This window comes from Salvia hispanica, chromosome 2 (genome assembly GCF_029641045.1).
Source record: "Salvia hispanica isolate PSC_SH4W2 chromosome 2, Shi_PSC_v1, whole genome shotgun sequence".
In the NCBI taxonomy this organism is placed as follows: Eukaryota; Viridiplantae; Streptophyta; class Magnoliopsida; order Lamiales; family Lamiaceae; genus Salvia; species Salvia hispanica.
Genome location: NC_142693.1, coordinates 29,854,054 through 29,871,878, shown reverse-complemented (window position 1 = coordinate 29,871,878; position 17,825 = coordinate 29,854,054). Strand labels below are relative to the sequence as shown.

The following is a 17,825-nucleotide window of genomic DNA, read 5'->3' as shown; positions in this document are numbered from 1 at the left end:
GTTTGTTACAAATAACACATATAGGCCTTACCTTGGCTTGTGTTATTCTTTACATTCGTTGCTCTATATATATTGCTCCATATGAAAGCAATGATTTATGATAATCAAACTGATAAGATTACATATAACAATGAACACATATCGGCATTAGGCTTCTTACAATAGTCTTAGCAACTTAAATAAAAACCACTCTAGCCTACTAACACGTGTTTAAAGGCAATACTACTTCCTAAAACAAACATATACTACTACTACTACCAAAGACTAGCTCAACACATGATTTTGCTTAACCAAACAAATCAACGATCTTCATCTTCTCCTTCTTCATCTTGACCTCCTTCTTAGGCACAGTGATTGTTAGCACCCCATTTCCCATGCACACCTTCATCTCATCAAAATTACCATTCTCCGGCATCCTCCACCGCTGGACAAACCCACTCCTCCTCTCCTTACGGTGCCACTTGCCGCCGCCCTCCTCCTCCTCCTCCTTGTTTCCCTCTGCAAAAATCCGGAGAATCCCACCCTCTTCAACCTCAAACTTAACCTCCTCCTTGTTGAAACCAGGCACATCCACCTTCAACAAATGCACCTTCTCCGTCTCTTTCCAATCAACATTAGCCACACCCGTGTCGCTAGAGGTCGCCTTCTCTTCGCCAGAGAGACTTCCACGGCCTATTTTGCTCCAGTCCGTCGAGCCTATGGCGAAGAGGTTTTCAATTTGCGTCTCACCCCAAGAGATTGTCTTGGTCACCACACGTTGTTGAGCAATATTAGTGACATATAAGGTGGTTTTTCCTTGCTCATCGACAACATTACGTCTCACAAATGTTGTTAACGCACCCTTCTTCAACAACCTATAAGTCAACCTAAAGAAAAGAGTGACGTTCCGATTTCCCCCATCCTTCAAACTAGAACCATCGATTTTAACATTGATGAAAAAATAATCGGAAGACGAGGAACCAGAGAGATCTAAGTAATCACAATTAGGGAAGCAGGAGAAACAAATTGGGCCATCATATAAACTCGATTCAGCCATTGCTAGCACCGAGTCTTGATAGTTGGGACGTCTCATGTCAACAACACAAATTTTTGCAGAGGTGCTTGAACCTAGATTTTTGGGTTTCAAACCAACTTGAATCATTCCAACCTCAAGGTAGTCATGATAACTCCAATTTGCTATTTTAGAACATTTAGCCAAGAGAGGAATTGTTGAATATCCTTGAGGTAAGGAAATTTTTTTCTCTAAGGTTTTGATTGTATAAAGTGGAGAAGGATTGAAACAACTGCGTGGCTTATACTCATTGGCAAATGGGGGTGAGAATGGAGGCAGTTTCCAATCTCGAAAAGACTTTTTCTTTTCGATTTCGGAATCGTAAATAAGCCGTTTAACATTAAAACAATTATATCTATATACTCTGTACCAAGATTGCTGCTCCATATTGAAGAGGGTGGAAAATCAGGTGTAGAAGACCTACCTGAAGATCAGTTGAGAAGCATTTTAGTCATTAAATAGGTGTGGCTAAACAGAATTGAAGATTCACAACTCACCAATTTCAAGTAAGCACTGTAAGAGGTTCTCAGAAATAAGATAGCTCTATTACATGAGTTGCAGCCCTTTTAAAACAATGAAATGCATGTACTTCCTCCGTTTCTTTTCTTTATAGTTGAGTCATTTTTCCATTTTGGAAAGTTTCTTCATAGTTGAGTCATTTTCATATATGGTAATTTTTTTTTCTTTCTTACTTTACTCTCTCTTACTTTATTATCTCTACTTTATTCACTTTATACTTTATTTTCTCTACATTTTTCTCTCTCTTACTTTTTTTATCTATTTATTTAACACACCCAACATTTCTTTCTAAAACTCCGTGCCCAAAAGTTCCGCCTCAACTATGGCGAAACGAAGGGAGTATAATTGTATGCCCTTCCAAATTAAATACTCCTCTTTATGCCACTTTGACTTGTCATATTCTATCAGTTCGTACCAATATTTTAAAAATTGGACCGGTAAGCGAATCGGTGAGGCTATTGGTTCATAGTTCAACTGATCTGACCGGTTAAACCATTGGTCGGACCGGAATACTGTACATAACTAAATATATATTATAAAAAATATTATAATTTAATATATTACCAAATATTGTATTAATTATCCATCATAAATCATATATATATATATATATATATATGGATGTACTAAGATGACAACCCTCATACCACCAATTTAGGCCATTGGATCTGAAAATCGTGTGATTGTCATGCTGCCACGTGTAAAAACACGGAGGGATAAAATAGGAAATTTCTAATTTTACGTTACCAGATTGCAGTGCTGTTCATTGAATATTGCATTCTTACCACAACAATATTGCAGTTTACCACGACTGCAATATCCAATACAGTAGACTGCAAACCCGTGTTTTTTCACGAAACTTAATCCTAGGCGTCCATAAATGAGATCTAACGGACTATATTGGTAGTATGGTGTTATCCTATCTATGGTGGCACCATAGTGCACCCCTATATGTATATATATATCTAAAAAATAAATTTAGTATCATTAAATACAAATTATTATACAAAAATGATTAAAGTATTGTATTATATGTATATATTACTATCATATAGTAACAATAAAATTTAATTATAGATAAAATTATAATTAAAACTTAGAAATGATAAACATAATTTCATTAGTGGTTGATAAACAAAATTACTACATTATTATACATAAAATGATTAAATTTATACAAAAATTATAAAATGATAATTTATTAGTTTATAGGAGTATATCATTGCAACATAATATTAAATTGATTTAAAAAATATGTATAAATATATATTTTAAAGATTTTGCAAGTATAATACTTACGTATACATAAAATGTTGATAGTATTAGTTATTTAAGGAATAGTATATAAAAGTGTTTACAGTATGGATGATAAATTCGGCAGTTTGCATATTAATATAACTATAATTAAAGTTCATGCTACGTCAGATACGTGAAAGTGGTGGAGTGGTGGAGGTTACAGTCTATTGACAACAAGGAGGTCTAAGGATCAATTCTTGTGGGAGCAATTTTATAATTTTTGAAAAACCATAGTAAAATGAAAAAGCGGTCGACCCGGTTTCTAGCTGAACCGCCGGTTTATCCGGTCCAAAACAGCCCAATCTCCAACTGGTTTAATAGACCAAAACGGACAAGACTAGGCACCGGTTCGCGGCCAAATCGTTCCGACCGGCCGGTCCGGTCCGTTTTTTAAAACACTGGTTCCTACCACTAATATGATTAGGGATGTCAATTGGGTCAGTCCACCGGATTTCGGGCCAATCCTATTTGGGTTGCGGTCTAATCAGGTTGTCATTTTTTTCGGGTTATAAAAGTTTAACCCTAACTCTAAAAGTTCGGGTTTCGGGCTAATCCAGCGGGTTAATCAGGTTGCTACCGATAAAATTAAATTCGACCAATCCAATAAATAATGGTGAAAATTAGTTGTATTTATTAAATGTAAAATATTTAATTATGATAAATTTGAGATATATGCTTAAACTCAAACATAAACATGATCAAATACTAATATTTGAGATTTATGCAAAATAAAACATAAACATCAACAAATTTTAAAGCATGTTTTAGAAATTTATATATTTTTTAGTGAATTTGAAGTTTCTAATTTATATATCTATTATTATGTTAATAAAAATTTAATATATAATTTATATATTTAATATATAAAATTGAAAGTTATTTTTTTAGTAATCTATATTATAAAATAATCAATGAAGTGTCCAATTAGAGTCAAACAAATAGAACGATAGAAATTTTATCGGGTTTTCGGGCCAGCCCATCGGATTTTCGGGTCTGGCCCTAACGGGTTGCGGGTTAATTGGGCTGTAATTTTATCGGGTTAGAAATTTTCAGCTCTAACCCCATAAATTTGGCGGGTTATTCGGGCCGGTCCACGGGTTGCGGGCTACATTGACATCCCTAAATATGATACTCCCTCCGTCCCAGATTAAGTGTCACTTTTTGCCATCAAAGTTCGTCCCAGTTGAAGAGTCACTTTTAGAATTTTCCATATTTGGTCATACAATTTTACCCCATTCTTCATCAAAATTACATAAAAATGTCATTATCTACATTAAAATAAATCAAAACAAAAATCAAAAGTCAAAAGGGACTCACCTTCAACCAACTCCACCATCTCACTTCATTTATTACACACTCTATCATTTCAATTCATGTATTACACACTCCAACATCTCACTTCATTTATTACACACTTCAACTCTTTCTTAAAATTCGAGCCATAACAATAAGTGACTTCAAATGTGGGACGGAGGTAGTACATATCTTAGTTCAAATGGAATTTTAGATGTATAGAAAGTAGTTAAATATACTAACGGGAGAGAAAAAAAATATGTTATCTTATTTAAGATAAAGAGTGAACTACATAAATGGTACCTGATCTTTCACTTTCGCACATAAATGGTACCTGGTCTTTATTTTATATCGTTTTTGGTACCCAGTGACAAAAATAACCCTAGGTACCAAATATATGATTTTTTTTTCATGGAGGATAATTTTGGAAATTTCCATGAAATAGTACCAAATATGTGATTATTTTTTCTTCCTTTCTTATTTCTCTTTTTCTTCTTTAATTTCTTCTTCTTCTTTCTTTTTTCTTCATTTTCTTTCTTTTTAGTATTTTATCTTCCTTTCTTTTATCTTTTTTCTCCTTAGTAAAATGTTTCTTCTTCCTTCTTTTTTCTTCTTTCTTTTTAGTAGTTTATACTTGCATCTAATTGCATTCATAATATAAATAAAAAAACAAAATACCTAATTAAATTAATTATTTTAAATAATTAAATCAATTGAATATTTTTTATTAAATTATTTTATACTCATTTTAAGGTTGAAACACATAACTAAAAATATTCAACTTTTTATATCATTATGAATACAATTCACAATATTAAATTTTTATTAAGGCTATATTGATTAGTTACTAATTTAATGTAAAATAATAATTATTATTATTACATAATATTATGTGATTCATAATTATATAATTATACTATAATTATTTATTAATTACTATTAATTTTTAGTATTATAACAATAATAATTATAACTATAATTATATTTAAGTATATTTGAATGATATTAAAAATAAATATTAATCTTAATATTGATTAATAATAATAGTATAAAGAATTAGGAGAATGAGAGAAGATATTATAATATCACTCTTGGTACTAATTTTATATTTGCCAAAAATACCCTCTATGACATAAATGGGAAAATATATTTGCTTAAAGGGCATTTTGGGAAAAAAAATTGCATCAGGTACTAAAAATGTGATTTATAGGTACCAAAAATGATAAAAAAAAATAAAGATCAGGTACCATTTACGTGCGAAAGTGAAAGATCAGGTACCATTTATGTAATTCACTCTAAGATAAATTATAAAGAAAATTGTGTTAGCTAGTTGGGACGGAGGGAGTACATTTTAAGAAATAATCTCTCTATCATATTCTAAGTGGAGCATTTCTTTAGGGCGGAAGGAGTATTTTTAATTACTCCCTTCATTTCATGTTATATGAGACATTTCTCTCTTTAACGAAAATTAACCCTCTATTTGACTCACTCTATTTCCTTATAGTTGAATCATTTTTTCATTTCGAGAAATTCTCTTTTGAGTCATTTCCTTATATATTAATTACATTTTTCTCTTTACTACTTTACATTTTCTTACTTTATTCTCTTTATTGTATTCACTTTTTACTTTAATTTAATTTCTCTACTTTTTTTACTTTTATTATTTATTTAATGCATTCAACATCTGTTTCTTAAACTTAGTACCGAAAAATTTCGTTTGTAGTCTTAGCCAATAGAGGATTTTTATTATAGAAATTAAGAATAGTGTTTTAAGTGGATGGTGAATAAAATAACATAAAATTAAATACTCCCCCGTTCTCTTAGTTGAAGTGAAATTTTTCAGTATGATGTTTAAAAAATAAATATTGAATGTATTAAATAAATAAATAAATAAAGTAAGAAAGACTAGTTAATATTTCTCAAGTTTAATCACAGTCCAATTAAAATCCTATTCTTAATATCTTTAACAAAAATCTTCCATTGGCTAAGAGAGCATCGACAATGGATGCCCTAGTGGAAGCCCTAGTGGAAGCCCTAGTGAGAGCCCTAGTGGTTGCCACGTCAGCATGCCCTATCTTTCTGCAATGGTGGAGCCCTAGTGCATGCCCTATCTCTTATCCACTTTTCATTTCAATTTTAAATCATTGTTTTTTAATTTTGTTTTTAGTTACTATAAAATACCAAAATATATTATTTTAAACACCACAAATGCAAAAAAAAAAAAAAAAAAAAAAAAAAAAAAAAACTACAATACTTAATTGAAAAGTGGAACTACATCATACTTAGATAAAAAAAAAAAAAACTACATTAAAACTAAAATACTAAAAAAAAGAAAAAACCAAACTAGTCATCTAAATTCAACCTTTGCGTCAAATTCTTGATCATATTCTTAGTCCTCTGTCGGGCTTCCGGGTCGGTTTTCTTGACGAAGGTTGTTTTGGGCGTCAAGTATAAACCTATACTCAACCACCTCGCGATAACCTCCGAACTCCTCGATCGCCCTGTCCATGAGCTGAACAGATGGAGGAGGCGCAGGCTGCGGGGGGCCGCTGATCCAGACGCGACAGCCTTCGCCTTCCCTTTGGCCTGGGCTTTAGCAGCCTTAGTACCAATGGGACGTCTAAAAGTAGACGTAGGCATGCCGGAACTCCCTTCCGGCTCAGCGTTCAGATCCACAGGAGATGGGTCGCTGCTCGTGTAATCGACAGCGCTGGTGTTCTTCGTCCGCTTCGGAGCCGAGGATCCAACCGGTATCCCACCGTTGAACTTCCTCTTGTCTTTCATGATCAGCCAAACATTGTACAGCTTGATCTGCCCGAACTGCCGTTGGTACTCGGACAACGACTTGTTGAGGACATCCTCCATGCTCTCACCCCTTCCGTCTCCCTGTTCCTGTTGTAGATATAGCAGAAGTTGTTGATGTGTACCTTGATCCGATCCCAACACTTGCGCAGCTGAACCTTGGTCCGCTTGAATGCCCACTTCGGTTTCACCTCGTTGTAGCGTTCTTCAATGCGATCCAACATCCTGGCCGAAGTCTGGTTGTTGGAGGATATCGAATCCTCCGATACATCGACCCAATACTGAGCCACCTTCAGGTACTCATCCAACTCGTAGTCAATACGCCCTGTTGCGTACTCCTCGTTCGGCTCGTCGTGTGGGACTGGGACTGGGACTGATGGCGCCTTTTCTTTCCGCGCCATCTTCTTCCTCCCTTTCTTCGGCGGCGACCGAACAGGGGCAGGAGGTTGCCCACAACTAGGCTCCATATCCTCAACCCGATACTCCTCGGTGCCGAAGAACGGATCGAACTCAGAGTCGGAGACGAAAGTGGATCCTACAGATCCGGACGTCTCAACCTGGTAGTCTTCGTGGCCGGGCCACCGGGCGCCGCCGCCGCCGCCGCCTCCTCCAAACATGGGCATATCGTCGTCGACATTATTCGGGCTTGGGTATTGACTCGGATCCATTGTTGAAAGTGTGGATATTGAGAGAATATAGAAGAGAAAGTGAAAGGTTTGGTGTGTGAAAACTGAAGAAAATGGAGTATTTATAGTGGTTTAAATTAGGGTTAAATAATTTATAAAAAAAAAAACCGAAAAAATCAGGCTGGGACTCGGGCGCGCCTCTGCAATGGGCGCCCGATTTCACGCCCGATCGATCGGGCGGGCGATCGGACGTGACCGACGCCTGCAATAGATGTCCGACCACCTCCAAACCCGATCTCTACCGACCGGGCGCGCGATAGGACATCCATTGTGGATGCTCTGACCATAATGTCACATCAGATCTCATCAAGCATGCAAAGCAAATATTGTCCGGTCATTTCCTAGGAACCAGATGTGCAGGTCTAGTTCATTTTCTTTTGAACCCATCAAATTCATGCACAGCTTTCTGTAGGAGTAATTGAATTTACTCTAGCTTTAAAAGCAGATTCTCAATCACCTAGATTGATCTGCTGTACCTCAGGATTGTGTAAATAATTTTTTTTCTTTTCATTTTTTATAGCTATTGAATGAATTACTGCCTTCCTTCGTTCCCTAAATTTTGACACATTTTGATCTGGCACGGATTTTAAGAAATGTAATAGAAAGTAAGTTAAAAAAGTTGCTAGAAAGTATTAGTTTTATAATAAAATGTGAGTAGGAATGAGTTAGTAGAATATGAGGTCCACTACCAAAAATTAGTAAAAAGTGAAGTGTGTCAAATTTTCAAGGACGGACTGAAATAGTAAAATGTGTCAAAATTTGAGGGACGGAGGTAATAATTTTTAAGACAAATCTATGTGACCAAATTTTTAATGGCCTACTTTTAGCTTCAAGATAGTGCATATTTTAAACAATCTGTCGTGATCCTCATCTAATTTTTTTCGTACTACTACTCAACTTATTAAAATATTGGACAAATTTTGAGACACAAATAAATTTTTTAAAAATAATAATAATTTAGGATGCAAAAGAAAACATTTTTAATAAATGATTAATTGACTTAATCTATTGTTTTTTTAATTTAGGACGCTTCCATTTACGTTCTCTAATTTTAATTAGGACACCAAAAATAAGGACATTTTTTGAGGCGTTGGTGTTATATTAGCGTCCTTAATTGTTTTAAAATATGTCTTAACGGTTTTTTTGTTGTAGTGTCCCCACATCATTAAAAAAAATAATTTTCAAAATTAAAAAAAGTATATACACTTGTAGAAAGGACTAATAAAGAAAGAGTGCATATTCTTATGAGACAGAGATATTATATATTATGAATATATTATGATTCATAAACATTGTATATATTACTCCCTCCGTCCCACATTAGGAGTGTCATTTAGTTATGACACGGATTTTGATAAATTGGTGGAATGTGTAATAAATGAAGTGAGATGATTGAGTGTAATTAATGAAGTGGATTAGTTGAAGGTGAGAGTCCCTTTTAGACTTTTTGATTTTTTTGATTTTTGTTTTGGTTTATTTTTATGTAGACGGAGTGTGTAATGACATTTTGATGTAATTTTGATAAACAATGGGATAAATTTGTATGACTAAATCTGAAAAATTCTAAATGTGACTCTGAAACTAGGACGAACTTTTATGGCAAAATTTGAGTCTTAAACTGAGACTGAGCGAGTATATATTATAAATATATATAATGATTCATAAACATTGTATAAATTAAACTAGACTTCCAATGAATATTAATGCTATTATTTAAATTAGGGGTGTCGAAACGGGTAGCGGGTAACGGGTAATCCCGAACCCGACCCGATACCCGGCGGGTATCGGGTACCCGTTACCCGACGGAATCGGGACACGGGGCGGGGTCGGGTATAATTATTTTGGGTTTTGCGGGTATCGGGTATCCCGATATCCGACCGGATAATCCCGATAGTCCCGAAATACCCGATATGTATATTAATATTCTATAATTTTTAATTTTAAGTGAACACAATTTCTTCCATTACCAGTTATCATAAAGATTTACAAACCTTTTTAATGGAGGATTTGGCATAAAGAACATATAAGAAGAAGCATGAATAACAGTGTACCACTATACCAGTTAGCCATCAAAATTAAAGTTCAGACATATGTTTGCTAATCTGAATTATTGATTTACCATGAATAGACTTTCTTAGTCATTTCTTCCATCTACGTGAAAATTGTATTTCAAAATGTGTTAATAGTATATAGATCGATACCTCATAGAAACAAAAGAACTTGAATCATTTTCCTACTAAAAACAATACTCATTCAGTTATTGAAGTGTTAGCATACATAACAAAATAGTAATAAGCTTAATATTAAAAAAATATATGAAAAATAAGATTTTAAAAAAAATGTTGCGGGTCGGGTACCCGCAGCGTCGGGTGCGGGATACCCGACTCGGGTATCGGGTTATACCCGACTCACTGCGGGACGGGTATCGGGACTGCCATTTTGTCCGAAACGGGTAGCGGATACCCGACTCGTCGGGTGCGGGTATCCGCAGGTACCCGTTTCGACACCCCTAATTTAAACCATATCAACAACAATCTTATATGTATAGTAGGGTTGCATTATAATGCTAACTTTTCTTAATTTGCTAACTTGCTAATTCATCAACGTAGTGCATAAAAAATGTCAACACGATCCAATAAAATATTAACTTAAATTTGTATTGACATTTAAATATCAATATCAACACACTGTATTAAAAATCAACTAAGTTTATGTTGACATTTCAATGTCATCTTGTTAACATTTTTAATAATTGCATTAATAATTAGTAAAATTAACAACTTAAGAAAGTTAACAACTATGCATTGATAAATTAGTATAATTAGCCACTAAGAAAATTAGCAACAGATCACATCTCTCTTATATATATACTTCATATGTTTTATATTTTTCTAACCAACATAAGTTTACAAAATCCGAGGGCTTATTTTGCAAATGTATCTTAAATATTTGGGTTGTGCTACTTAACGTGTATCGGCCCACATTCGTAATATATTCGCTAATTCTGTTACACACCGATTCATTGTCCCTACTCCGAGCTGACTTGAATAATGAAAAGTACTCCATTCAATATCAATTTTCTTTTCAAAGCAAAAAATAATTAATTCTTTTGACAGTAGGGAATAATAACGTGTTAGTAGCGAGATAAAAAAAGAAAAATAAATAAAGAAAAATAGACCAAAAAGAGCCTTTTATTAAATAATTAGAAAGTATTCCTCTATCCCACTTAAAATGTTTATATTCTTGGATTATATGGAATTTTAGAAAATATTGTTGTGTATAGTAAGTAAATAGAAAAAAATAGTTGAATATGTTAATAAAAAGAGAGTAGAGACATTTAATGTCAAATATAGAGAGCGGCATTTTAAGCAGGATAGACTAAAAAAATGGACATCTTAAATAGAACGAAAGAAATATTGATTAAATAACCTCCCATATTCCATTATTTATTTAATTGAAACAAGAGAAGGATAATGCTTTAGTTCTCATATTAAAGTATTATTCCTACAAATAAAAATAGTAGTATCATCCTAATTTTTTGGTAGGCAACTAAATTCTTGATGACTCTTGTCAAACAAACTCATAAGTTTGATAAGGAGTAAATATTTGGACAACATACTTGAAGTAAAAATATACTATCGTTTAATCGATAGATTAGGAGTTCTAAGTCACTATATTATATTCCTCTCTATTATATTCAAAATATTCATCATTTCTTTTTAATTTATTCCATCGAAGATGTCCGCAAATAAATCATTCACTATATTTTCTCTCTATACACCCCCTAATATCTCATACCTCCAAAAAATATGAACACCTATATTCCATGTTAATTGAATATTTTTTTTCAATTTAAAAGATCTCAATATAATTAAGTTATTTTCATTTCTATAAAAAATTATTCTCTCACTCATTTTATTCTTTATTCACTTTCTTACTTTATTCTAAATTATTTTGATTTCTACAAAAAACTATTCTCTCCCTCATTTTATTCTTTATTCACTCTCTTACTTTATTCTAAATTATTTTCATTTCTACAAAAAATTATTCTCTCACTCATTTTATTCTTTATTCCCTCTCTTACTTTATTCAAAAGCCATTAATCTTTATTCAAAATTATTCAAGATCTATTAACAAATTATTCTTAATCCTCGTACCAGGAAAAAAATTCTATCTACTAACACGAAATAGGAATATTATTGTTTTGTTTTTCAAAGTATAAATATACTTTGTAATAAAACTTGTTGTTTGGGCTTTGGATAGATAAAAAGTTCAAACACTTAATTTAAGACTCTTTATTTATGTATTCAATCTTTTACATAACTTCTTGGAAAATAGTAACATTAAGAAACACCAATCTCCACAAAGCACAAACTGAAAATCAAGAAAGACTTAGCCAGAGATATCAATAGCCTTCACTTCAGGCTTCTTGGCTTCCTCCTTTGGCACCGTCACTGTCAGCACCCCATTCTCCATGGCCGCCTTCACCTGCTCCAGCTTGGCACTCTCCGGCAGCCTAAAGCGGCGGCAGAACTTGCCACTGCTCCTTTCCACACGGTGCCACTTATCATTCTTCTCCTCATGCTCTTTGCTCCTCTCTCCACTGATTTGCAGAATGCCACCATCTTCAACCTCAACCTTCACTTCTTCCTTCTTCAATCCGGGAACATCAACTTTGAAGAGATGAGCCTCCGGCGTCTCTTTCCAGTCGATGCGGGCGTTGGCCACCGCGCTGGTTTCTCGGGCAGAGGAAGGGAAGTTAGCGACGGCGGAGGAGAGAGGAAAGTCCTGAAAAGGATCCCAAACATCAAGGGAGAATGGGTCGAACACGTTGCTGCTGCGGCGCCCGAAGAAGCTTGGGATCAGAGACATCTTTGCTTCTAATCGGAAAATTAGTATGTGCGGTTGTTTTGATTGATGGATTGATGTGAGACTTGAGATTTCTGATGAGGAATCGGGATGAAGAAGGAGGAGAATTTATAGTAATGAAGGAGAAATCGGTCCGTTTCGTGCGGATTCTGGAATGCTCTGTTTTGGGATAGAAACGGTAGATTCTAGATTCTACTCTTATGTTCTACACACGTCTCACAAGGATGATTAATAAAATTCACGGCCCATGACCAGCCAGCCCAAATTGTAGTAGCTCTTTTTTTAGTACTTGTATAGTTAATTTGAAGTTCATGAAAATCAATTAAAATATGGAGTACAACTTTGAGTAATGATTGTTTTATTAGCAACATTTTTGTTAAAAATAACCTGATTATGATTTTTTTTACTACACTTTTTATAATAATCTCAAACAGCTTATAAGTTTAACTATTTAAATACTTTATAATTTATGATCTAGCAAGATATTGCATCTTATAAATTCCAAAAATATCTCAAAAACTCATGAATAAGCTCTCTCTAAAATAGAGGATAAATAATGAAAAGTGCAGATATATAATATTCGGTGCCTTAATTAACATGGAATAGAGAGACTGTGTACAATAAGTCTTACAAATCAACTACAAACATACAAGTCCTAAGACATGGACTCCACAATTCTTAATCACCACAATTGTCTTAATCAACCAGAGATATCTTCAACCTTCACTTGCACTTTCCCACTCACTTCCTCTTTCGGCACCGTTACCGTCAGCACCCCTTTCTCCAACCCGGCCTTCAACTCATCCAGCCTGGCATTCTCCGGCAACCTCAACCGACGAAGGAACTTCCCACCGCCCCTCTCCGCACAGTGCCACTTGTCTCCCTCCTCCCCCCCCTCCCTCCTCCCTTCTCTCCCCACTAATCTGTAGAATTCCACCACCATCTTCAACCTCAACCTTCACCTCCTCTTCATTAAATCCCGGAACATCCACCTTCAACACATGCGCCTCAGCCGCCTCCCTCCAGTCCACCCGAGCCCGCTGCCACTCCGAGAAGGGGCTCTCCTCAACCAACCATCTCTCCGGTATCGAAACCCTATCCCAATAAATCTGACTCGACACCACACGGTTGCTTTGAGCAACTTTGGTAACGCACAATGTCGTTTTCCCACTCTCATAAACAAAATTACCACCAATCCTCAAGCTTGCATTTTGCATCTTCATCGCATTGTAATGGAACCTAAACATGAGAATTACTTTTTCTTCCTCACTAGAATTGGATCCGTTGATTTTGATATCAAGGGTTAAACTAGTAGCCAAATCAGGATCACGCAAGGTAAAATATGCATGTTTAGGCTTAGTAGAGACGTGGGAGAAATAAATTGGGCCGTCACATAAACTTGATTCAACCATGCTCAATATAGTAGTCTTGTTACGAAGGCATATAGTTGCGGATTTGGTTGAACCTAGTTTTGTCGGTTTCAATCCTACTTGGACCATTCCTAGATGAAGGAAGTGAAATGATGAGTATTCATCAGATATAGGAATTTCTGCCTCCTCAGATTTGACTCTATAATTACGACTATTATTGAAAATACCATTTCGATGGTAAATATCTGAGGCTGAAGATGGAGGGAGTTTCCAATCTTGAGAGATTTTTCAAAATTTTCTGAGATCGTTGCTTCTTTGTTTTTCTTAGAATTATTCATAATCTAGATAGTACTATGTGTCTATAAAAATTGCCCAAGATTTATGAATAAGGAGAAAAAAGAAGTGTAGTGTAGTGGACTTACCTTTACGACACTCTTAACACAATTTCAGACTTAAAGATGTGAGCTGTGGAGAGAGTTGAGTTGAGACTTGAGAGGATTGGTTTGCTATATAGAAGGACGAAGGTGCTTAGTAATGATATTATAGTAAATTTTAGCGGCAATAATTGTGTCGAAACGGTACATCCACTTGTTGATTGAAAATAAATTTGGCTTAAAAAATTGGAGGGCACGTCAATAATTGTGTCGAAATAGTACATCCACATCCACTATGTTATTTTCTCTTGGCGAAATACAATAGAAACTTCACCTGCTTATTTGTTTACACATATATATTAAGGACTTTTTACAAAAGCAAAGTCTTGGTCATCTGATAAACTATAAATTTTCAATTACAGCATCACCGAACACACCCTAGCGTGACAACTTAAATCGTATTCTACATAATAGACATCGTGAAGGAATCAAATCAAAGCAAACGGAAATAGACAAAAATAAATATTAAATGAATTTATATTAACCTAATCCTCCCACAATACAACATCGTGCCACACGCAGCTTTGAGGGTGATCTAAGAAGTTTTAGAACTTAATTTCTTAAAGAACGGTCATATAACTTCAACTAATCAAAAATGTTCTAGTCCATTTCCATGGAACTAATTGCAGGCCAGTCTACACCATTTCCTCGGTAAAAAAAGCTCACCTTAATTTCTCTACTCAATAAATGATCGGACAAAATTTAAGCGCAAACTTCGCCTTAATTATTTCACCAATTTTTTATGATCAATGGTACCAAATTATCAAGCAATTCAAGAGGAGGTACATTAATCATACATCAGACTCGTGTCAAACAACCACAATAGAAACTTTTTCGTTGACGAGAAAAGTAGAGTACTACGTAACATTTGATGCTTCGAATTTAAACATAGAATAAAAGTAGACTAAATATAATAGTCTTAAAACTTAACCACCAGTCTTACTATTATTACTACCAACACACATATAGAATTAGCACCACAACAAATATTAATAAGGCAATTCAGTTAATTAACCAAACACTTAATTAATTTTCGGCACCGTTACCGTCAGCACCCCTTTCTCCAAGCCCACCGTCGATTCATCCAACTTAGCATTCTCCGGCAACTTCAACCGGCGGAGGAACTTTCCACCGCCCCTCTCCACGCAGTGCCACTTGTCTCCCTCCTCCCCCCGCTCCACCCTTCTCTCCCCACTGATCTGGAGAATTCCAGTGTCACCATCTTCAACCTCAACCTTGACTTCCTCTTCACCGAATCCAGGAACATCCACCCTCAACACATGCGCCTCCGCCGTCTCCTTCCAATCCACGCGAGCATTACCACGGCGCTGCTCCTTCGAAAAGGCAGCATTGTTCTCATCCAGCCACCTTTCCGGCACCGAAACCCTATCCCAGATGATCTTTCTCGACACCACACGGTTGTTTTGAGCAACTTTAGTAACATACAATGTTGTTCTTCCACTCTCCTCAACAAAATGACTACTTCTCATTCCCACATACTGACAATCTTTCATCACATTGTAATGAAACCTAAACATAAGAATCACCTTTTCTTCCCCCAAGCATCTCACCAGAATTAGATCCGTTGATTTGGATATCAAGGGTTAAGCTAGTAGCCAAATCAGGATCATACAAAGTGAAATCATATTGAGAATCGGTAGAGAAGTGGGAGAAGTAAATTGGACCTTCGCTTAAACTTGATTCAACCATGCTCAATATAGTGCTCTTCTTACGAAGACAGATGGTTGCAGATTTGTTTGAAGCTAGTTTTGTAGGTTTCAAAGCAACCTCAACTCTTCCTAAATGAAGGTAGACAAATTTTCGGTAAGTCAATTTTAGATCATCGGAGAAGAGGTTAAATGATGCGTATCCTTCAGATAAAGGAATTTCTTCCTCTACTGTTTTGAGTTTGAAATGAAGACTGTAATTGAAAATACCATTTCTCTTGTAAATATCTGAAGCTGAAGAAGGAGGAAGTTTCCAATTTTGAAGATATTGTTCGGTGCTCTTAGGATTTTTACAGCTATTTTCACCAAGACAGAAATTTCTAGATAATTTATCCATGTCTAACTATACAATTCATAGACTTACCTGGAATACTTGGCAAAAAACAGATTTCACGAGGTGAAGTGTAATTAAATAGGAGTACTGAGAAAAGAATTTGGGCACATGTTTTCTCACAAGAGTTGGTGTATGTTGAAGAGGTAAATATAAACTGGAGTGATTATATTGCCTGTACGTACTTGATTTTGAGTTGCTTTCTTTATTCAGGGCGTCTCCGGTGGCGCCCTCCCACTCGTTCCTCCACTAGCCTTTCTCACAAAAACTGCATGTCACGTCAGCACTAGCCCTTCCCGAATACTGCCATAACACTAGCCCTTCCCACTGCACTAGCCCTTTCCACTAGCCATTTCCACAATTAAATTAATTCACAATTAAATTAAAATTCACGGAATTAAAATTCGACACAAATACGAACGGGAAATACGAATATTTCATTAAAAAAAAAACATACATCATTCGAAAAAAAAAATTACATAGTAGATAGAAAAAAAAAACAACCACATCAGTGTCCACCCCTCCGCATCCAAACCTCTTCGATGATATCCTCCTGAAGTCGAATATGGGCATTTCTTTGCCGCATGTCGGCAAATGCGAGCAACCGCTCAACCTCTCCATGAGGTACCCCCATGTTCACATTCGTGGTGGCCACGCCGTGGCTTGGACCGGCACCCGTGTCATCTTCGCTGGTTCACTGAGTCAGTTCGTCCCCATCACTTTCGACAATCATGTTGTGCAAAATGATACACACGTACATAATGTCGCCGATGTTGGGAATATACCACTGCCATGCCGGACCCCTCACCATCGCCCATCGACTCTGGAGCGCACCAAATGCGCGCTCAACATCCTTGCGCGCTGCCTCCTGCCGGGTCGCAAAGTAGGACTTCTTTGGCCCGATCGCATGCTTGATCGTCTTCACAAAGACGGGCCAGTTTGGGTATATCCCATCCGCCAAATAGTATCCCATGTTGTGCTGGTTGCCATTGGCGACGAAACTGATGGCGGGACCAACGTCATTGCACTGATCGTTGAACAGGGCGACGACTGGAGGACGTTGATGTCGTTGTTCGACCCGGCCACTCCAAAATAAGCATGCCATATCCATAGCTGGTAGGCAGCTACAGCTTCAAGGATCATCGTGGGATGCTTGGCTTTGAAGCCGGAAGTGTGTATCCCCTTCCAGGCGGCGGGGCAGTTCCTCCACTCCCAATGCATACAATCGATGCTGCCCAACATCCCAGGGAACCCGTGCACCGACCCGTGCATATTAATCAGCCGCTGGCAGTCTTCGGGGCTCGGACGCCGAAGATACTGATCCCCGAATATCGCTCTAACGCCCGCGCAAAACTCCAACAGACACTCGACGGCTGAAGACTCCCCAATGTGGAGGTACTCGTCGAACATGTCGGCCGGGCCTCCGTACGCCAGTTGTCTGATTGCG

At 36.2% G+C, this 17,825-nt stretch overlaps 2 protein-coding genes and 1 pseudogene across 2 annotated transcripts; all 3 read right to left on the bottom strand.

The window, feature by feature from the left end:
- Positions 1–11,918: 11,918 nt before the first annotated feature.
- Positions 11,919–12,671, bottom strand: LOC125200967 (17.3 kDa class I heat shock protein-like). Its single transcript, XM_048098821.2, has one exon. The coding sequence runs from the start codon at positions 12,517–12,519 to the stop codon at positions 12,040–12,042; it is 480 nt and encodes a 159-aa protein (XP_047954778.1). The 5' UTR covers positions 12,520–12,671; the 3' UTR covers positions 11,919–12,039.
- Positions 12,672–13,066: 395 nt separating this feature from the next.
- Positions 13,067–14,389, bottom strand: LOC125202229 (uncharacterized; annotated as a pseudogene).
- Positions 14,390–15,342: 953 nt separating this feature from the next.
- On the bottom strand, positions 15,343–16,384 carry LOC148932097 (uncharacterized). Its single transcript, XM_089064997.1, has 2 exons — positions 15,892–16,384; positions 15,343–15,827 (listed from the first exon to the last, which is right to left on the bottom strand). The coding sequence occupies exons 1-2, from the start codon at positions 16,382–16,384 to the stop codon at positions 15,343–15,345; spliced, it is 978 nt and encodes a 325-aa protein (XP_088921123.1).
- Positions 16,385–17,825: the final 1,441 nt, after the last annotated feature.